The 23,288-nt window shown below is 42.0% G+C and overlaps 1 protein-coding gene across 1 annotated transcript in view; it reads right to left on the bottom strand.

Annotated features, from left to right (window-relative positions):
* Nucleotides 1–23,288, bottom strand: part of LOC149323362 (poly [ADP-ribose] polymerase tankyrase-1) — a 103,978-nt gene that overhangs the window by 31,897 nt on the left and 48,793 nt on the right. The window contains exons 6-12 of the mRNA XM_089488838.1: nucleotides 20,808–20,902; nucleotides 19,263–19,329; nucleotides 17,840–18,026; nucleotides 12,672–12,793; nucleotides 10,980–11,071; nucleotides 10,800–10,878; nucleotides 8,569–8,740 (exon numbers count right to left, since the gene is read on the bottom strand). Of these exons, the coding sequence (XP_089344964.1) occupies nucleotides 8,569–8,740; nucleotides 10,800–10,878; nucleotides 10,980–11,071; nucleotides 12,672–12,793; nucleotides 17,840–18,026; nucleotides 19,263–19,329; nucleotides 20,808–20,902 (814 nt within the window). The remainder of the gene's footprint in view (nucleotides 1–8,568; nucleotides 8,741–10,799; nucleotides 10,879–10,979; nucleotides 11,072–12,671; nucleotides 12,794–17,839; nucleotides 18,027–19,262; nucleotides 19,330–20,807; nucleotides 20,903–23,288) is intronic.

The following is a 23,288-nucleotide window of genomic DNA, read 5'->3' as shown; positions in this document are numbered from 1 at the left end:
CGGTGTGTGAGTATTCAGCCGGGAGGCGAACAGGTCCAGGAGAGGGGGACCCCAGCGATTGGAGAGTCGGGCCACCACTTCTGGATGCAGCCTCCATTCGTGGCAAGTGGAAGATGACCTGCTGAGTTGGTCTGCAAGGTCGTTCTGGTCGCCGGGCAGATGGATGCACTGCAGCAGGATCTTGTGCTGTATGCACCACTCCCAGATGCGGATAGTGACTGCCAACAGAGTCCTCGATTTTGTACCCCCTTGTTTGTTGAGGTAGTACATGACCGTGGTGTTGTCGGTGAGAAGAAGCACCACCTTGTTTGTGAGGACCGTCTGGAACGCTCTGAGTGCCTTTTCCACGGCAAGCATCTCTAAGACGTTGATGTGGAGAGTGGCCTCCGCCGGTGACCATTTGTCCTTTATTGTAAGGTCCAGAGTGTGGGCACCCCATCCCTGCAGGGAGGCGTCCATGGTCAGGGAAAGGTCCGACTGCGGGGGTAGGAATGACATTCCCACGTAGACGTTGTCGGGCTGGAGCCACCATCAAAGGGACTTCTGTACGGTCCTTGGGATGGTGAGCAGTTTGGTAGGCGTGTCTCGGACGGGGTCGAACACGGATAGGAACCAGGATTGCAGGGGCCTGAGCCTTAGCCTGGCCCATGGTGTGACGAAGGTGGTAGAGGCTAGGTGTCCCATGGCGACTTGTACCACACGGGCTTGCAGACGCCTTTGACGCAGGCAAGGTTGCAGTGATGCGCGGAGGGCCCGAAACCTTGCCTCTGGAAGGTATGCCTTCATTGACACAGAGTCCAGCGTGGTTCCTATGAAGTCGATGCTCTGGGTAGGAGTCAGATTGGACTTGTTGAAGTTGACCTGTAGTCCCAATGCTTGAAGGAGCGACAGGGCAAACTCGAGCTGTTTGAACAGAGTGTCCTTGGAAGACGCTGCAAAGAGCCAGTCGTCCAGGTATGGGAAGACTGTGATTCCCCTTTGACGCAGGTATGCCACCACGGGTGCCATGCACTTGGTGAAGACCCTTGGAGCTGTGGAAAGGCCGAAGGGAAGGACCTTGTACTGGTATGCCTGGTGCCCGACAGTGAAAGCGAGGAACCTGCGGTGGTCCTCCAGGATCGCTATGTGAAAGTAGGCATCCTTTAAGTCTAGTGTCACAAACCAGTAGCCTTCCTGTAGGAGTGGTAAAATAGAAGCAAGGGTTACCATCCTGAATTTCTTGTAAACAATAAAGTCATTGAGGACCCGAAGATCCATTATGGGTCTAAGGCCCGAGTCTTTCTTCGGTACGGTGAAGTACCTGGAAAAGAAGCACCGCTTGAACTCAGAGGGGGAGACGGGTTCAATGGCGCCTTTGTCTAGAAGAGTGCGCACTTCGTCAAGAAGGGTGTCCGAGGGGACAGTTGACACAAAAGCTCCAGTTGGTGGGAGCTCAGAGAACTCTAGGGCGTAACCCCTGCGGACGATGTTAAGTGCCCAAGAGTCCATAGTGATGGCGGCCCAGGTGTTGAAGAAAGGGCTCAGCCTGTTGGAGGTGACGAGGTGCGCAGGAACACATCAGAACCTCTTCTTGCCCCGGCCATCCTTCTTCCTATACCCCTGTTGGTATCTGGGTTGGGAAGACTGACGCCTGTCTGGTGGGGGAGCAGGCGACTGGGAGGATCGGCCCTGAGGGTTACTGTCCTGGTGGTAAGGACGGTCCTGGGGCTGGAAGCGGTACTGGCCTCCTGGGTGCCAGGGGCGCTGACCAGGGTACCTCTGGTGGGGGGACTTGGATGGTGCGGAAGACATACCGTGCTTTCTAGCCGCGGTCTTCATCCGGTACCTGAAGCTAAGCTTCTCGTCCGTGTCCCTATTGAAGAGGCCTGAGTTGTCGAAGGGCATGTCTTCAATAGCCGCCTTCGCCTGAGGGGTGAGGTCTGAGGACCGGAGCCATGCATAGCGGCGGAGAGCTATGGAGCCAGAGAGGACCTTGGATGCGCAGTCCGTGGAGTGTCTGGCGGAGATGATCTGCTGCCCAGCCATCAGGTGGATCTCATTCCTGAGAGCCGCCATCATACGCCTCCTGTCCTCAGGCAAGTCAGCAATGGTGGGGTCCATCTTCTCCACCAGGAACTGGACGTAGGCCCCCATGCAAGCCGCGTAGTTTGCGATCTTGAGGTCGAGAGCCGCCGAGGCGTAGAATTTCTTTGCAAGGCCGTCCAGCTTCTTCCTGTCCTTGTCGACAGGCGAAGATGAGGTTTTGGGAGCGAAGGTGGACTGAGCTCCCTCTACAATAGCTGAATTCAGCTTGGGATGGTTTGACAGCCAGGACGGGGCAGACGGAGTAATCTGGTACAGGTCCTCGATCCTGCACGAAGTCGACGGGATGGTGGCTGGGGCGTCCCAAGAATGCTTGGCAATCTTCTCCAGGGACGGGAGGTAAGCCAGGGGTGGTGGAGCTGGAGCAGAGCCGTGGATCCTCCTTTCCACCAGGTCAAGGGCATCATCCTCCGGATGGGCGACTTCCAGCTTGAGAGCATCGGCCATCCGTATGACCCTGTCGGCAAAGGCCCGGACATCGTCCGTGGGCGACGGGACAGATGGGCCTTCGGGCGCAAACGAGGCGTCCTCATCCGAGATGGGAGACATGGAACGAGGAGAGCCCGAGGCAGACCTCGAAGCAGATGGGCTCTGCTGTCTGAGGAGAAGATCGGACGCCCCAAAGTCGTCCCGGTCGAAGGTGTCAACATCCGGACGACGGGCCCGTGAATGAGCACAGAGGTTACGACGCAGGTGGGACGGGTCAACCGGGATGAGGTACTGTCCCGTGTGCTGGTTGTGAACGAGATCCGGGAATGCCTGGAAGAGGTCCCGATCATGCCCTGCAGGGGCACGATGGTCTGTGGCCAGAGCCTCGTCTGCTTCCGTCCCCAGCGTAGCCCAGTCCCGTGAGGCAGAGCGTGGCCTTCTCCTTGGTGAGGGTGAAGGAGATCTCGGCCTCAGCCTCTGAGGAGAGAGTGGAGCATCAGAGTCATGGAGCTCTCCCTCCGATTCAGAGTCCACGGTCACGATCTGTAGGCTGTCTGCTGGTACAGAGAGGTGACTGGTGAGGAGGACTCTGGATTCAAGCGGCACCATCCGGGAAGGGGCCAGTACAGACGGAGTCGGGGTCTTCACCGGCTCTGCAACAGGTGATGTCGACGGTACTGGCCTCAACTCAGGCGGAGGCACTGAGACCGTGCTTGGGGGCCCCTTACGGCGGCTCTTAGAAGGCGGCGAGGACGAGCGAGCCCGCTTCTTGTCCCGGTCGGAGCGCTTATCCCCTTTCCTCTTGGGGGCTTTGGGGGCATCCGCATCCCCAGAGGCTCCAGAGCCGCCAGGCTGGCTGAGAACCCTCTCATAGAGGGCGGCCTTGAGTGTCCGGTCCCTGTTCTTGAGGGCTTGGGCGGACATGGCGTTGCAGTGGGCACAACTGCCCAGAATGTGTGCCTCCCCCAAGCAGAGGACACACTTGTCGTGGCCGTCGGCCTTGGGGATTTTCACCCCGCACTTAGTGCATTGCTTGAAAGAGGCCATGGTAAGAGAAGTCCGTTACCAGTCCGAAGTCAAGCTGTAAATCAGAGAAAGTCGTCAAGCCAAAGGGAAAGTCCAAAAGAATGGTCAGTGAAAGTACGAAGGTCAAATAGTCAGAGATTCCAATACACAAAGAGCAAGCGAAGTGCTAGCGAAGTTCCTCGAGCTGCTTAGCGCGGCGGAATGAAGGAACTGAAGAAGAGCGGGCCACCAGGGGCCTTATATATGGGGGGGCGGGGCTACCGCCAAAAAGTTGCAGAAAGATACATTACTTTCTGCCTGGAGATTCTAGAAGTTTCCGAGGATTGCTGCGCAGGCGCAGAATAAACCCATTTGTGTGATTTGCAGAGGCCACGAAGAAGAAATATTGTTCTCTCTCAAAATCAGAATGCTGCATGATCGTAATGTCAGCTATAAACTAGAGAATCCTGGTTCAAATTTCATGTCTCCTGTGAGATCATGGGATGACCGCAACCAAGTCAGTATCTGTCAGCCTCAGCCCCATCTTCTATTTGGAGATAATGTTGTTACTAAATAGAAACGTGTGTGTGTTAAATCCCTTAATTTTCATTTTCTCTTTGTTGAGGTTTGTAGCCTAATTACAATCTCTTCCCTCTTGAATGGAACTGCCCAACAAGTCTAAACTATGATTGCTAAACACACTGTTTTTATCCAGATTTGTGGAGGCAGGCATTCCCAGAATAGATCCCGGCCATGTAACGCTCCCCCCACAGTCATATACAAGTGAAGACTATGCCCACCGTTATTTTATTATTGTAGTATTGTTTTTAGATTTTTATCGTCTGTAATTTTAATGGATGGAATTGTTTAATCCTTTTTTAAGGGGGGGGGAATTGAATATATTGTATTTTTTAAAGGTTGTATGCTGCTTTGATTGTGGAAACAAAAAGCAGGATATAAATTTTAAAAAATCAATTTTGTTTTTTTCCTTCAAATTCTGCTTGTGATGGTACTCTGGTTACTGTCAATCATAGTTAAAGGTGAGGTTAACATAATGGCTACCTATAGTTGAGGCAGGCAGGGAGAAATTCTCTTTTAAAGGGGAGAAAGAGTAGGTGAGTCTATAGCCCATCTGTGATGCAGTGGCTTAGTGATTAAGACGCTAATTCCAATAATCGGAAGATCGGAAGGTTGACAGTTTGAGGCCTGAATGCTGTATGGAGGGGTGAGTTCCTATCACTAGTCTCAACTTCTGCCAATCTAACAGTCTGAAAGCATGGAAATGCAAGTAGATAAATAGGTACCACTTCAATGGAAAGGTAACAATGCTGGCCACATGACCATCAGAGTAGTCCTCAGGCAATGCTGGCTCTTAGGCTTAAGTAATGGAGATGAGCACCACACCTACAATCGGTTACAACTAGACATTCATGTCAAGGGACTACCTTTACCTTTAGCCCATCTTTAGGTATAGCCCCTCTGTAGGTATAGTACACTGACTCTTCCAGTCAGAGGTCTATGTATAAGGTAAATACTATCCTTAAATATCCTTAAGTACTATCATGCATAATCCAATTTAGGGAAGTGGCACAGTCATGTCCAACATTTCAAATATCTGGACAAAAAGAGTTAGTTCATTTATGATGATGTAAATGGGTGTTTTTACTGTATTGAAGAGAAAATAAATTTAACTAAATGCCTGAAAAATAATAGCCAATACTTCAATGATGCTGATCTTTATATAGCTAGAAATTACAATGTAGTAATTTATATCCAGACCTAACTTGACAGGAAGTATATCTTATATGCATCATTCCTCATTCTGATCCTCCAGCTTTCTGATTCTCCAACTAGAGCTGTTCACAGTTTGGTTTTGTTAGGCCCTCCAGGTTCTAACGAACTACCATTCCCACCATGCCTCACCATCTGCCAAACTGAAGGAAGTTTTAGCCAAGCTCACGATGGCTTGATTGCAGCTTCTCCCTTTATGGTGATGGTACGAAGAATTACAACCAAGCCCTCATGAGCCTGGCTAAAACTTCCTTCTTGGTTTGTGGTGAAGCATGATGGGAATGTTAGTTTGTCAGAACCTGGAGAGCCCTAGTGGTGCAGTGGTTAAATACCTGTACTACAGCCACTTATTCATAAGCCATAAGGTTGCGAGTTCAATACCAGGAAAAGGGCTCAAACTCAACTCAGGCTTGCATCCTCCTGAGGGCGCTAAAATGAGTACCCAGCTTGTTGGGGGCAATTAGCTTACACTTTGTAAACCGCTTAGGGAGTGCTTAAGTGCACTGATAAGTGGTATAGAAATGTACTTGCTATTGCTATTGCTGTAGATTCCCCACCCCTGGGCTAGGTGAATGTGAACATCTTATGTCTGTTACAGGGAGAGCCCCTAGACTCAGTCCCATTTCCTCCTTCTCTGCCAAGTATCTGTTCTGTAGGATATAAAACAACTACTTCCCAGCGCCTGTTAGCATGGCTACCCTCCAGTAGACTGAATCATTATTACTGTTTACACTATGAAACCAGTTATTAAACTACTTTTTAAAAAGATAAAACAGAAACTGTTTTAAAACTGTTCCAATATTAATTTTTCACAATGATGATCTCAATGAATAAAAGTAAGTGATGTGAAAAATTAAAACTTCAGAGTCCGTCATTTACCTTAGAGCAAATAACATACTAGTTCTAGATTCTAATGCATTTTCATAAGGCTTATTAATTTTATTCTTAAACTTTGTAAATTAGGACAATAATGTCCTTATTTTACAAGATGGCCAACAAAGACACTAAGGGTGGGATCCAAACTTATAGAACAAGCCTCGCTGACACAGCTGCAACTCCATGGTTTCAGGTAATGATTTTAAGTATTTCTACCACAATTATCTCCTCACTCTAATATAGGGCTTTCCTATTTTGCCTCCCACTGCCTATTCCCACCCTGCAATGAGAATCGCAGACCCTTCATTCAAGGAATTACAATGCGGCTAGCACGCTGCTCAAGGGCAATACTCCCAAGCTCATGCCCTGTAAGTATTCCTGGAACGGGGCCATTGTTTTCTCTTTAATTTTCTTCCTGCCCCCATTGTATCTTGATAACAGTGACTCTGGCTACCCACGGAACAGAGCAAGATCTTTAAGTTGCAGGCTGGGAATAGGCAGTGGAAGGCAAAAGAATACTTCTTGCCCAAATTGTTTTCTTGCTGCTTGTGAACGAGTAGAAACCTTTGTGACACGATGCCCAAGGAGAGGATCGGGAAGGAAAAGGGTCTTGGAGGAGCTAAGGCACCTCTTGCCTTCTCCCTGATCCTCTCCTTGGGATGCCCTTGGAAAGGATTGGGGAGAAGGGTTTCGGAGGGACCAAGGCACCTCTTGCCTTCTCTTCCCCATCCTCTCCATGGTCTGCCCAAGGAGAAGGTGGGGAGGAGAAGGGGCAGGGAGCCAATTAAAGAGATGGGAGGGTTGAGAAAGGAGCTCCTGCCCCTCTTCCCCCGCTCACCCTTCCCTTTAACTGGCTTCTGAGTGGGGGTGATTCATGATTTTTTCATATTTGCGGGGGTCTCATTCCCCTAACACCCGCAAATACGGAGGGAGAACTGTATTTCATTTTTCTTTGATAATTAGACATATTTACCAAACTACTTTTCAGAGACAGATGCCCTGAAGCAAGATAATTCATTTGCTTTTAACTACCTCATCTTAGATGGCTGGCCATTTTCTTTGAATTGTGAATTATCCCAGCCTTTTCTATTCTTAGCCTTTGTGACCTATGTCCCTATAATGCCCATTTACATAAAACATCAAAACAAGCATTCAAATATTAATTTAACTCTAACCTACTACTTGCTTAGTCCTAGGGCAAATACCAGTATAAGATTGAAAAGGGAATTAATGAAGTAAATCCTAGGTGGAAAGAAAGACAAGTAAGTGAACTATCAAAGGTCACAGATAATCTTGCCTCACTCTGCATCTCTTGTTCTGGAAGTCTGTATGATTTTAGATTGGGAAAATTTCAACATTCATAGAAAAAAATATTACTACCATTTTAGTACTGTTCTTCTCTATTATTTTCATTTGTCCTTTTCCCTCACTATGCCGAGTCTCACTTACACACACTGCCCTAGCTATAGGCCTGCCTATAGATTTAAACACCAGTGTGGACAAATGAGAATCAGAATAGGGAGAGTTAAGACGAAGGAAACTAGTGCCAGGAAGCACCAGCACATCAGAAAGAAGGATACCACAATGCTAAGCGAACATTTCTTCCTAGTAATCTGTTCAATGGGTTACTTTTGATTTTAATAAAATTGGTAAATATTATCAGCAGTCCTAATATATATTTCTCTCACCTATTTCACCTAGACAGATAGCTATATATATTCTATATTAGATAAGAGTTGTACTTTCGTTTACAGGACCAGATCCTTAGAGGTGCTATAAACTATACTTGTGTTTTTAGAAGCTTCTTTTGCATCAGTTAGCATCTGTAAGCCCCCCACCCCACCCCCTTCCTGGATGGTGACATCTTAGCAAAGATTACCCATGCTCTATTTAAAAACTGGAGTTGGTTCAAACTACTGAACCTAATTGCTGACTTGAGGATAGGAATATCAAAAGTAGTGTGAAAGCAGTCACACAAGCTCTTGTTCCATTTCCAGGCACAATTCAAAATGCTGGTTTTAACTTTTAGAGCCCCAAGTAGCTCTGAACCTGAGTATCATGAAACTGCTTTTGCCAGCTAGACGTTGTTTGAATGTAAACAATATTCTCCTGATAAATGTATAATGGCACTGATTCTGATTTCCTTTTGGCACTAAGTGAACATCTTTTAACATCTAGTCTGAAAGAGAGGCTTTTTTTTTTTTGCCTTATGCTGTTCTGCTGCTTTGTTTTATAATGCTTTATTATTATTTTAATATTTTTGCTACTCTGGGAGCTGCCTTGAGGCTGACAAACAAATGAACATTTAATTAAAAATGTTAATTAAAAACATTCCCTGGAAGTCATAATTACTCATCACTTAATACCAACCAGCAGAATACCCACCATTCAGTATCTGCTGTACTGCTTCATTGCCCATCTGTGCTGCGGTAAAACCTTGTAAAGAGATTATTGAAGGGTCTGAACCATAATTCAGCAGGAGTCGACAAGTCTGCAGGTGACCGCCCAATGCAGCCCTGTGCAAAGCTGTTTGCCCAAGTGTGTCTAGTGCATTCATCTGGGGGGAGGAACAGAAAAACATATATTTACTAATATCGAATATTAGCAATTGTTTTACACTGTAAACCTACTTCTCCTTGAAAGCTCTCTGGGAAGGAAACCAAGAAAGAAAATGCAACAGACTGATTTTATTACTGCCCCTACTGCGTTGCGATATAAATACCATAGGCTCAGATAGGATGAAATAATTTTCCCAACATACTAGTTTGAAGGGACATCTATTCTATAAGAAATAGGTAATTAAGTGAAATTGTTACTGAGATAAAAATGGAGCTGCAGAAATTATTTGTTTTGCAGTTGAATAATGCTCCCCAGTCCTGCAGAAAAATTAAATCACATGCAATTAATCTAACAAATGGAAACAGGAATCCTGAACTTTACTATGGAGTTCTGTTCTTTAGGGAAGGAAGACAGCTTATTGATAAGGCAGGCCCCTCTTCTGGGAAGGTGGTCCCCATTTTTATACTGGAGAAAAGACCTCCCTACTTCCATTTCCCAAATGTCAGTTAAAAGAAAATGAATCTCTTGGATTGAGAAAATATTATCTTTTTTAAAAACTCTGTACATATGCAAAGGGATTTGGTATCACTATTGGAAATAACTGCGAAAAAAAAAGTTGTAGCATAAACTATCACAGACTTGGTCTACTTTCTCAGTAGAAAAAGTCTATGAAAGCTTATCTATAACTTCTTTTGCATAGTTGGGCAGTGTTCGCATTGCAGAAATATTCCAGTTTGACAACACTTGAATTGCCATGGCTCAATGTTATGGAATTTGGGGAATTGTAGTTTTGTGAGACATTTAGTCTTCTTTGTTGGAGAGCTCTGTTGCTACAACAATCTACAGTTCCCAGAATTCCACAACACTGAGATGTGGTAGTTAAAGTGGTGTCAACCTGGATTATTTCTGAAGTGTGGACACAGCTTTGGTCTCAAAAGGTTCTACAAGTTCCCTTTGCATAGTGATATTCCAGTCATAACATAGATATATCTATGAACTGTACATGGGGAAACCTTAACAAGAGAGGAAGAATCAGTGAAAGGCTATCATCAACTCCTCTGCCAAGCCTTTTGCACACTATAATTTGTGGATCATATGAAGGTCAAGCATCATTAACTCTCCTTCTTCCGTGCATGAGTGTAACAAAAATTTACAGGCAAATTTCCTTAAGAGGGCACCTAGCACTGGGATGTAAAAGTGACTATTCCACTTAGGCTTGTGAAGCTGTGTGGAGCAGAAAGCAATAAAGTGGTACTCTCATATAGGCTGAATCAGATAAACTCAGTCAAGTAAAGTAGGATAGTTCAAGAAAATGCTGATAGACATCAAGCTTGGCAATCACAAATTTGGGGAAGATGTTAGGAAGAGTCAGTAAAGAGTTTTGGAAGGCATGGGGAAAAGAGAAAGTCAGGAGAATTTTGGATTCTATGTGCAATTATAAGCTTTTGTAGAAGATGTTTTATTAGAGATGGATAGTTTTGGAAGGCCAATTTCCCCAGATGTATGCAGAAGAAATAACTGGTTAAGAAAAGAGAGGCATCTGAACTTACAAGGTTATGTAATACTTTTCTGGAATGGGCATATGAATTGCACTTTTGTAGTAGTAGTAGTAGTAGTAGTAATAATAATAATAATAATAATAATGTAATATTTATTTATTTATACCCCGCTCTTCAGCCAAAAGGCTATCAGAGCGGCTTACAAATTGTTAATGACTGTAGACATTTCCCTGCCCTCAGGCTTACATTGCCAGTTAACAGATGATGCAACTGAAAGAGTAATGGCACGTGTGCCTGTGTCGCAAGCCGATGTGGGCATACGCAGAATTTCCCTTACGCGGGGGTCCAGAATGGATCCCCCGCATAAGGGAAGGTACCACTGTACAGTAAGTTATGAAATACATCTGGCTGTGTGAGAACAGATAAAGTGCTGAACACCCACCCTTTTCACTGAAGTTAACTATGAAAATACTCCCTAATGTAGCATACCTGTGGGACTAACACTCAAGACCACTTTTTTGCTACATGGGATAATTTAAGATACAGTTCAGTATTTACCTTTGCCCCATGCTTATGAAGAACTTCCATTACATCATTGTGAGCTCGTTCAGCAGCAATGTGCAAAGGAGTCATGAAGCTATATTGAAAATGAGAAAGATTCAGATACAGGTAAGCAGCTTTCGAAGTTTGGTTGTTCCACATAACTACAAAAGTTGTGACTTTAAAGGATGGACTTACTCTTTGTTTTTCTCATTAACGTTGGCTCCTTTCCGAAGCAATAACTCAGTTACTTGTTTCCGCTTAGGGTGAAGGGAAGCCACAGCACAGTGCTGCAAAAAAAGCAAAAGACAATCTAGGAAAATTTAAGTCTAGGGCAGGAAATTAAGACTCAACAGGTACTGGAAATATAAGCTGAGAAAGTGCCAGTTAACCTGCATAATTTAAGGGTGCACAACAAATAATTTGCTTGTTTGGATGCAGGACTCTTGTCAGGATATCCAAAGAAGAGATATGAGCAAGTGGGAGAAAAACAGCATACAGCCCAAGGATTCTTTTCTGCATCAGAGCAATTCCCTATGTCAAAAGGGCAAGGTGCTTTGTAAACAGAACCAGGGCTTCCCTCCTGAGTAATGCAAACTGCTGCTATAGGTCAGGAAACGAAGGTCCATTATGTGCTCAGCTATTGGGGATGTGTTGACACATAACTGCTCTTTCTTTCATTTCTCTTCTAGCCTTGTATGCCTGTTTCTATCCAGACTAGTAGCAAATGGTGTTACAAACGTTAGGCAAATTCCCTTTCCAACCATTATTTACTGTCTAGCCCCTAGAGGGGGACATTAAGAAGTTCTTTCAGAAAGCAATAGTGTCTCAACAAAATACAAATACCAAGACTCCACAGGGTGTTGCCATGGCAGTTAAAGTGGAACCATAGTGCTATAAATTGTGTAATGTGAAAAAGCCACCAGATAGCCAGCAAGATTTCATTGGAGGCCAGGAATACTGTGAGTTAAACTAATGGGCCTCAGCAGCATTTCCCAGTAGGCCAGACCTATTTTAATCACTACAGAGGAATGCCAGCTCCAAAATAAGGGAACAACAGCAATTATCACCTGGGTTTAGATATTGTAGGCTAGATTTAGACAGCAGGTTAGCCCAGCCAAGGGTTAAAGAATCATATGCTCCTTTTGCTTAGTCCAGCTTTCCCCAACATGTTGCCTTCTAAATTTACAGGGCTACAATTTCCATAATTCCTCAGCAGATGTTAGCCAGGGCAGCTATAGTCCTATATATTCGTAGGACACCAGGTTGCAAAAAAAGCTGTCCTAAACCACTCCTTCTGCAGTGCCTGGATAAGCTAGAATCTTATTTAGAATTCAGTATGATCTCTGGCAATGCCAATGAACCTTAAATAACAGTAAAGGATTCACACATCAAAGGATAGTGTTTGGTAAAAGTGAGACAGCATGATTCTTCAAGCTTATTCTCCATTTCAACTCTGTTAAAATAATATTTTCTCAGAACTGACCTTCTGTGGTCATCTCTTCCCAAGAGACAAGTAGACTATTTCTGCTCCAGCAGATTTTGAAGGCTACTGAAACAACTGCTGTTGCCAAAAGACACAACATATTTGAAGGGCTGCACTGCTTGTTTGAAAGGAAACAGCCAGAGAAACCTAAGTTTTGAATGGCAGAATTCTCATATCCAAGCTCTAACTGGGTGAATAACAAAGGAAATCCTTCCAATATGTTCTTCCTTAGGTTCAGCACTGAGGAAGTCATGGGCAAGCCAAGCAACAAGTCTCACTTGCAACAGATTGAACTAAATTTGCCTTGGAGATGAATATGTAACTGTGAATAACTTCAACTGCAATTATGTATACAAAAGTCTAAACTATTGCCCAAAGAAAGCAAAATGACTCCATGATCTCACCAATGCTGTCTCATGGGACTGCGGCTGCTTGAAATTAATGACCTCCAAGGCAAGTGTCTTCTTTACTTTGGCCAAGTCAGCTTCTCTTGCTGCTTGTAGTAAGGAATGTCCTTTAAATTCATCTGCAGGAAAACAAATAATACTCCTAAGTGTCAGATACATACAACATAAGTTTAGGAAAACATATCACCAATAGAAGAAATGTATTTCCTCAGTGAGCTATAATGATTACCCTAACATCCAAGAGACACTTGTAAGGGTAAAATAATAGTCCTGGGTTAGAGGTAAAGTGATCCTTGTTTCAATAACAAACAAATTACACTCAAAGAATTAGGCCACTAAAACGTTTGAGTGGGCCTATGATATATTTATACCATCATTTCCACAATGTGAGCTGTGACGAAACATGGTAGAACAGTAAGAGAGGAATATGAATTTGAAATAAAGGCATTTCACAAATGTCTGCACTGACTGCAGGGTTGGGTAAGCCTGCATACATGCATCTCCACTGCATATATGGAGCTAAAACCTAAGTTCAATGTGAGTTAGGTGAGTTCACCAAAATATCTGCAAAAATCTAGGTATGTCGTATATGTGTGCGTGTGTATGTTTCTTCTTCTTCATGATATGGTGAATTCATTTTGTTTTTCTGTCAAAATATTCAAATCAGGCAGCAGTGACCATGCTTTATATATTAAAAGAATATTTAAGATCTCCAGTGAAAGGATTACTTGAACAATCACTGGAAAAAGGAGTCACTTTCTAGAAATACTTCTCACTTCTCTGACCAGCAATTGGGAGTCTAGAACAGATGGTCAAGAATAGGCATACGTACTATTGACAAAAAATAAAAAATGTGTCCCACAATTACCTAATTTTTAAGCAGCATCTGAACGTTCAATCCGTATCTTATTTTTCATATTAAGAGATAGTTGTTATGAAGTGTTTTAAATAAATAAATAAAGTGACCAAGCCAAATCCATTGTTCTTATTTTCCATAATAAGATGAAGAACAGACAAGTGAATTAAACAATTAACTGAGTCTTGTAACAGTATAAGAAGAGCAGAAGAGTCATTCCTTCCCCTCTTCTGGCAGAAAGTGCTGGGCATCAGCAGTTATTGTGTATGTCAATAACAATGGTGTGAGATATAATCTTGTAGTCCTGGAAGCTAAATTTAGGTTCCTAGGTAGGAGTTTGAAAGCCAGAAAAGACAAGGCAGCTTTCTCTGAAATGTAGCCGCTCCACATGAAGGGACAGCTTAAAAGCAAAGCTCTGGGGTCTCACTGTACAGAGCAGATAGTTAGTGGTGTAAAGAAGAGGAGTTAGCATTGAAGAAGATTTTCGGACAAACCAGCTCTGTATAAAAAAGATAGGATCCACCTGAATCAATATGGAATCACTTGTGCTTAAAACCCCAAACAGGGCAGAGGAGCTTTTAAAAGAATGAAGAATCAAAATGGGAGGTGGGGGCTTATTGTCCCACCCCGCACAGCTGTCCACAGGCTGAATGGTGTCTGGCCTGGCCATGACCATTAGATCACCAGCTGCAGCACTTCATATTAAGACTTCAGGGAAGAGATTGATCTAGAGAATGCTGAGGGGATGACAACTACAAAGGCTGCATTGTGTCTGTAAACCAGTTTCCTTTTCCTGCTTTACAATGAAACATGGGAAACAAGAGTAGAAACTGGGGACAATCCAGTTTTGGCTGAATATCTCTCAGGGATAAGATGTAAGTAATGCTGGCTGTTCAAATAGGGAAGGAGAAAAAATCTTCCAAAGTAGAAATAGAGAGCTGAAGAGGCCAAAAGGATAAATGCAAAATGCTCTTTGCCTACTGGGAACCATTTTAGTTCTTTGTACAGTTGGCTCTTCTTATACAGGGATTTTTTATAAATAGATTCAAGTATTCATGGTTTGAAAATGTTCAAATAAAGTATAAATTTCAAATATCAAACCTTGATTTTCCATTTTTTATGAGGGACACCATTTTGCTATGTCATTATATTTAATGGGACTTGAGCATCCATGGGTTTTTGTTATCCATGGGGAGCTTGGAAGCAAACCCCAGCCTATAACAAGTTCTTATGACAGCCTCTTGTCTTGGGTACAGGTTATACATCAGGACGTAACTTCCTTGTAACATAGCATCTGTGCATTGCCGAAAAACTGAAAAAATTCTCTACCTCTGCCTTCCTTGAGAAAATGTAAATTAGATATTTGTGCATAACTCAACATGTTCAAGAAAGGAATATGAGGAACTCAAGGAAAAATCTGTGATAAGAGACAAATTCACTGACAAAATCAAATTGCCATTCTTGGATGTCCTGGTCATCCACAGACCAAACCAACGGTTGGGCCACACAGTATAAAGAAAACCTACACCCACAGACAGATACCTACACAAGAACTCTAACAATCACCAAAGAGGAAAAAAAAGAAGCACAATAAAAACACTGGTAGACTGGGCAAAAAGGATCTGTGAGCCCCACTTCCTGGAAGATGAATTGAAGCACCTGGACTGGACGCTACAGGCTAATGGTTATTCCAGCTCAGACATCAGAACGGCTATCAGACCCAGAAAAACCCACAGGAGTGAAGTCAAATAACCACCTAAAGGGAAGGTTTTTTACCATACATCAAAGGAGTCAGAGACAGAATAGGGAAACTGGTGAGGAAACACAACTTCCAAATGGTCTATAAACTGACCAGGAAAATCCAGCAAATGCTGTGCTCAGCAAAGGAGAGGAGAGATCCTCTCACAGCCGCAGGGGTTTACCACTTACCGTGCAGCTGTGGACAGGTCTACATAGGGACCACCAAACACAGTGTTCAAACACAAATTAAGGAGCACGAGAGTCACTGCATACTGGGTCAGCCAGAAAAATCAGCAGTAGCAGAATATGTTATAAGCCATCCTGGGCATAAAATACTGTTTGAAAATACTGAAGTTCTGGACCATGCCAATAACTATTAGGTCAGAATGCACAGGGAAGCCATTGAAATCCACAAACACATGGACAACTTCAAAAGGAAAGAAGAAACCCTTAAAGTAAACAAAGTTTGGCTACCAGCCCTGAAAAACACCAATATCAAGACCCATCAAATGCGAATGAAAACCACCCAGCAGACAATGGATCATTAATTAAATAACTTGAGGCCTTGCCATTCAAGAACAGAACAATAGACAGATCAACATGTAAATCACTTCCTCTCAACCAACAGTATATTTATCCCACTCTCTTCCATGCCAGCATTCTCTGAAGATGCCAGCCACAGCTGCTGGTGAAACGTCAGGAATAAACTTTTCTAGAACATGGCCCCACAGCCCGGAAAAAACCAAACACAAAATACTATCAATCACTGACTCAGGACAGAATTCATTTAGAGGTTCTTAAACAATTCATATATAAAACAGCTGGCATCCAAAGTACATAAAATCTTGCTAGGATGGGACAGCATAACCAGAGAATCTGAAAACAGCAAACAGAATTCCAACTTTTTCCCTTAAAGGAACTAACAGGTATTTGAAATTACAAGTCATTTAGCTTAATGTTTTTTCAGTATATTAGCAAAAGGTGTTTTTAAAGATAGTCATAATGCACACAGAAGTAAAAGTACTGTCGAAGATTAATCAACATGACTTCTCACGAACCCTTTAGACCTACTTGAGACTGTCAACAAGAATGAAGATATGGGTAATCCAATAAAACATTGTTTGTCTGGACTTTGTCAAATGCTTTTGCTAAAGTCCTTCAAACAAATTATACAGAGGAAGCCTTGTACTCACAGGATGAGAGCAGAATACCTCTTATGGATCAGAAACAAATTGAAGAACAGAAATGATGAAATAAGAATAAAAGGTCAGTTCTCACAACAGAGAAAAAAACCTCTAAAATGTTCAATTATGGTCTGGTAAGCAAATCTAATCATTCACATTTAGTCAAAAGCAAGCAAACAAACAAAAACACCTCATCATCCATAAACTATACATGAATCTGATAGGGTCCTGTCCCAGTTCAGAACAGGATTCCCAAGGGTGTGGTTGAGAGCTCTGGGGTTAGCTCCATCCACATGGGGATACTGTAAGGTCTTTCTTTTTTTCTGCCTATCTGGAGCAAGTGGGAAGATCATAACCCAAATTACAAGATGTTCTTCCCTTATCTACTGGGAAAACTGGAATCAAAAAGAAAGCTACCACTATCTAATGCCTGTACATAAATCTTATCATGTAATTTTGAATACTGTGTACAGTTCTTGTCAGGACAGTTTAAAAGGGATTGTGTATGTGTGTGTGTGCGCACGCGCACACATGCATGCATGTGCATGTGCCTTCTAGTTGTCTGTCAACCCATTGTGACCCCATGAATTTCATATAGTTTTCTTGGACAATGAATACTCAGAGATGGTTTTTCCAGTTCCTTCCTCTGAAATATAGTCTACAGCAAGTTGAAGTACTAGCTAGGGCTGACCCTGCTTAGCTCCCAAGATCAGATCGCATCCGGTGCCTTTAGGGTGTTTAGGCCTTTAAAAGGATTGCTGAAGATTAAAAACCCACTTATATGATAAACAGGGAAATGGTGCTGAAAGGGCAACAAATGATTAAGAAATTATGAGAGGAAAGGCAAGCAAAGATGAATGGTAAAACAGTATATAAAGTTATGCATAACATAGAGAAAGTGTACAGGAAATATCCCTCTCCCTTCTTTCACAGTACTACAATTCTGCATTATTACATGGATCTGGATGATGGATAATTCAGGAATGACTACATCAGTATTAACTCTGATCCACTAAAGGTCTTCATAAAACATATTTTCCAATTCTGTATATATTATTATTTTAAATACTTTTTTCCATTTCAGTTAGTCAAGTGGATAGAGAAGAAGCTACTTTGGGTACTGAAAACCTTTCCCTCCCTCCGGGACTACTTGAAATCTTATGCAGTAAATCCTCTAGCTTCAGATATTCCATGGAGAATGGCCACAGTGTACAGTATCATTGCAACTATCCTTGCTTTAAAAACAAACAAAATAAAAGTAGTAATTCTCAAGAAGCTAAATTTTCTTGGCAACCCCACATTCTGCACCCTTTCCAGAAATTACAGCATGCACAAAAACCTGTCTAGATCTGAATGACAACATTTTCCATGCTAGCGATACCTACAAGTGAGTCTCTCTTTCAGCTCAGGTGTTGGAGCCATGTCTACAGCACTTTTGCCATGACAGTTGACTAATGTTGGATCTGCACCATGGCTGAGTAACAAAGAACAAACTTCCACACGATTCTTGGAAGCAGCTTCATGTAATGGAGTAAATTGCCAAAGATCCATTGCATTTACACAGGCTCCATGCTAAGTAAGGAAAGAATATAAGATGAGTAAAAAATTTGGTACATATTACTGTGGTTGATGTTTTGTGTTAAAGACAGCAAGTTGTTTCATGAAAATGGCACCTTAGATATATTATAATAATATATGTTCATGTCATTTAATTAGTACTTCATAAGAAGAATATTAACATTTGCTACAAATGTGCACTGGAAGCTGAAATTTGTCTCAGAAAATGAGGTTAACATATTGTGGGTATTTTATTTTTTAAAATACAGTTTCAGCACAACCTACATAACAGGAAAGGTAAAAGAGGACCAATTCAAATCTAGGATCATCCATGAGCAAAATGTTTGCCCTGGGCAAATATCTGTAACAAGAGAGATTATACAACCAAACCTTAGAGTATGGGCCAACTTTGTTATCATTTTGCCTTTCTATTTAGTAAAATGGCACAACAGAAAGGGTTACAGACTTCAGTAAATTGGGCCAAAGTGATTTAGTAGAACAGGTTCTTACAGAATGCTCTAAACATTTTTCGGAGATTAACATTGCAATTCATGCTATGTTACTATAAACGAAGACTTCAAGTTAATCATGAGCAGAATGTGCAGCTCTAAGTAAAACGGACCTTTCTGAAGGGGAATGGAGTTCCCTGAACTACTGTTATTTATTTATCTTTCTAATCAGAAAAAGACACACATGAAGTGTTGGTCTTGAATACATGCTAAACAGAATAAAGACTATTTATTAAATATTTCTATCCCATCTTTCAACCCACAGTATTTAGTCTGCTAACAAAACTCAACTAAACACATTAGACTAAACTGATTTGTTCGTCCTAACTAGGGAATCAGAGAAAATATACTGAACTCATGTAAGTTCTGTAGATTCAATGGATCTACTCTAGTTGGCACTAACAACAGGATTTATGCCATTATACGTTGTGGTTACCTGCACAACACACAAGCAGTAAACTGCGGGCTTCTCCAACTGTGGGCATGCCATACGCGAATTGGAGTATCTGTGGACGGTTCTGGCTCATTCTCTCCACCACTGGGAAGAACAGAATTTGAAGTCCTACATTTTTTGTCATCTGTGTGTGTGTGGAGGGGTGGGGGTCCAGAATGGAACCCCCACGGATACAAAGGATCGACTATATTGTGTTAATTATTGCATATACATATTACACAGTGTTACATCCAGGAGTGAAATAAAATAAAATAAAATAAAATAAATAATAACCTTCCGTTAACATACCTTTAACAGGAGTTCTGTTACTTCATAATGCCCATAGGAGCATGCATTGTGGAGAGGTACAAGCCCACTACAATAAATAACAATATTAAATTATATTACCTCAAACATCCAGAATGTAGGACCATACTCATCATAAAGGAGTCATTTAAACTTTTAAGTTTCAGCAATATATGTATAAAAATTTAAGATAATCATTTCTAGTTGGTTCAGGTTTATAAAAATCTACATATGTAAAAATAAACACAGATAATCTATTTAAGTAGATTCAGATTTGATTAAAGGGTCAGGGAAGGGTACCAAACTAATTCTTCAAGCACTACCACTTCAAAGTCTCCAGAATAGCATCTCAGATGTTCTAATCCTTATAGACCTTGAAAGAAGCAGAAAAAGCAGGTCCTATCTATCATATAGAAAATGGTGCAAGCTTGTTTTCTGCTGCTCAAGAAAATGTGACATGCATCAATAGATTCAATTTACCTGTACAAGACACTTTACATAAACATTAAGAAGACCTTTCTGTGGTAAGAGCTGCTAGACAGGGGAATACATTCCCTGAGGGTGGTGGACTCTTCCTCTTTATAGAGAAACAAAGACTGGATAGCCTTCTCTCAGCAGTGGCTTAGTTGGGAATTTCTCCATGCTAGGAGGCTGGAATAGATATGGCCCTTGTTGTCCCTTCTAACTCTGTGATTCTATGAGTCTATCTCAGAGAGAGTTATCTCTGTGATTCTCTTCCATATCTGGCTTTGCAATTCTCTTGAATTTCAGAAATGTGTTTGCAGGTACAGACCTATCATAAAGCAGAGAGAGGCCGCTAAAGCAGCTGCTGGCTATCTGGATGGCAGGGAGCACAGTGACCAGGCTGCAGCACGGTATTGGAAGACAGGCCGATATGTCACAAAGTCTGTCCAGTGTCCTCAGAGTATTCAGGTGCTGTAGAAGACATACTTTTGCCTCAGGTAGCAAAGTGTTTTTCCCTAGCTACACCAGGTAAATTTGGACCAAAAATTACACAAGAGCTTTACTGGCATACAGATGGAGTTGCAGGGGCCTCTGGACTGTGTTTACTATTGTAACGCCATGAATTTCATAGAGCTTTCTTGGGCAAGGAATAGTAAGAGGTGGTTTTGCTAGTTCCTTCCTTTTGAAATATATAGCCTATGACACCTGTTAGGGAGCCCAAAGTGGTAGTCAGTTTGTGTCCTTAAAACATGTTCCAGAATCTTTTGTATTATACTGAGATCCTGCAGCAGATGCTGTGAGACTCATTTGCAGATGAGGCAAAGGAACAAGCATTTCTGAAATACAGAATGTTTGGAAACCATTGCTCTAACCCAGAGAGATATGGAATTCTTTTAAAAGCTGCAGCACCTCCACTACAGTAAACTGTAATTAAGTGGGCTGTGGTTTTTCACATTAAAATCAAGATATATATATATATATATATATATATATATATATATATTAAAAATAACAACAACAGCACAGAGGTTGTCCATACCTACTGTACTAAAACCAAGAACTTCATTAAAGAATATCACATACCCCTTATCCTTTGCATGGACATCTGCACCATGCTGAAGCAACAACTGAACTATCCGAACTCTGTTATATCCTGCAGCCAAATGTAATGGAGTAGACTGAAACAAAAGAACAAAAGAACAGAAATTAACACTGTTTTCAAGGTTGAGCTAAATTTTTATATTAATGAATATTATAAATGCAAAGACAAATACTAGTTTAAGAGCAAGTACAAAACTTCTCCTATTTTTAAATGCATTTACTTTAAAGAAAGTGTGCAGAATGCGTGACCCATATGCTGTCTGTAGGGTAGGCCCACCAGGGAAATTTAAAAAAACAAAAATAAAAAAATCATCCTCAAATAGTGCACGCGCGCACGCACGCACGCATACACACACACACACACACACACTTTTTTTCTTTTTGCTCCCAAATGCTCCCCAACATCCCTAGAAAGAACAGGGGGATATCTTCACCAGAGTGTTTTAGGTTCAAGAAAGACCATTCCTTTCACAGGAAGTAATCTAGAAATTGACTTTGAAGAAAAAACCTTTTTGAAAATTGCATGCAAATAGCAACCAATACATATAAAAAATACATTCTATAAAAAAAGAAAAAGCAGAATTGTCAATATAGTTCTAAACAATTTTTAACATGACAACACTGTTGCATATTTATACAGAAAAGCATCCCTTTACAAAAATTAATAAATACTGTTGATTAATTATTTATCTATGACTCTCTCTCTAAAAGCAACAAGAAATTGAACGTAAAATCTTTTCTATGAATTTTCACGTAACACTGAGTCCTGCTAGATCAGACTAAAGATGAGTCTTGTTCTGCATTCTGTTCCCATAGTGGTCAGTCAAATACCTATAGAGAACACCTCTTAGAAACACTTAATTTTTCTTGGATTCTGTTACTCATACATACGAGTCATGCACCAGCACAAAAGGGACGACTGGAAGAGTTTTTGGCAGGGACCCCATCCATAGGTCCATTTTCCCAGTAAATGGAACAATCTCTCTTTTCAGTCTTTTGTGTCCCAAGTGCTGAGCTTTATCTTCATCTCAGTTATACATCCTAAATCAGCCTCATCATCTGTAACTAAATCATGAATAAGAGTAATATTAACTTAGAATAATAAGAAACCACAAGGGCCTTCTATTCCAAACCCCTGCTGTGCAGGAATATAGAATCAAAGAACTCCTGACAGTTGGCCATCCAATCTCTGTTTAAAAATCTCCAAAGACTCCACCACTCCCCGAGACAGCATGATCCACTGTTGAACATTTTTTTACTGTCAGGACGTTCTTCCTAGTGTTTAGGTGGCATCTCTTTTCTTCAAATTTGAATCCATTGCACCATGCCCTAGCCTCTGGAGCAGCAGAAAATAAACTTGCTCTATCCTTAATATGACAGCCCTTCAAATACTTAAACATGGCTATCACGTCACCCCTTAACCTTTTCTTCTCCAAGCTAAACATACCTATCTCCCTAAGCCACTCGAAACAGGGCATGATTTCCAGACCTTTTACCCTTTTGGTCGCCCTCCTCTGGACATATTGAATCATGTTTCTTGAATTGTGGTGACCAGAACTGGACACAATAATCCAGATGAGTTCTGACCAAAGCAGAATACAGTGGTCCTATTACTTGCTTCAGTCTACACAATATACTTCTATTGAGGCAGCCTAGAAAAACGCTGGCTTTCTTTGTTCCCACATCACATTGCTGATTCACGTTCAGCTAGGTCCAATAAAATGTCACAAGTACTTCTGTCATGCCAGGTGTCTCCCATCCTATATCGGTGTACTTCATTTTTCTGCCCAAATGTAGTATCCTACACTTCTCCCTCATTTTGAATTCTGTAATACCTCTAGGGTATTACGAACCCCTCTTAATTTAGTGCCATTTGCAAATTTGATAAGCCTGCCCTGTATTCCATCATCCAAGTCATTGATAAAGGTGTTGAATAGCACAGTGCCCAGAACCCTATGGGACCCAACTGGTCACTTCTCTCCAGGATGAAAAAGAGCCATTGATGAGCACTCTTTGGGTTCATGTCAATCAATTACACATCCACCTAACAGTAGCGTTGTCTAGCCCACATTTTATTAGCCTTTTTGCAAAGGTATCACGGAGGACCTTATAAAGGTTTTACTGAAATCAAGATATGTTAAATCCGCAGCATTCAGCTACCAAGCTTGAGGCTTGATCAAAAAGAGATCAGAAACCCATGCTGACAATTAGTAACCACAGTATTCTTTTCTAAGTGCTTACAGACTATCTGTTTAATGACCTATTCTAGAATCTTTCCTGGTACACATGTCAGGCTGACTGGGCAGTAATTATTTGGGTCCTCTTCCCCCCCACCCTCGTTTTTAAAGATGGAGACAACATTTTACCCCCTCCAGTCTGCTAGGACCTCTCCTGTTCTCCAGGAATTCTCAAAGATTATTGACAGTGGTTCTGAGATTATTTTCTGCCAGTTCTTTCAATACC

The sequence above is a fragment of the Sceloporus occidentalis genome, unplaced genomic scaffold, assembly GCF_023333645.1.
Source record: "Sceloporus occidentalis isolate IW3139 unplaced genomic scaffold, rSceOcc1.0.p SCAF_1, whole genome shotgun sequence".
In the NCBI taxonomy this organism is placed as follows: Eukaryota; Metazoa; Chordata; class Lepidosauria; order Squamata; family Phrynosomatidae; genus Sceloporus; species Sceloporus occidentalis.
Note: the sequence above shows the minus strand (reverse complement) of the source record. Positions and strands in the feature narration are given on the sequence as shown.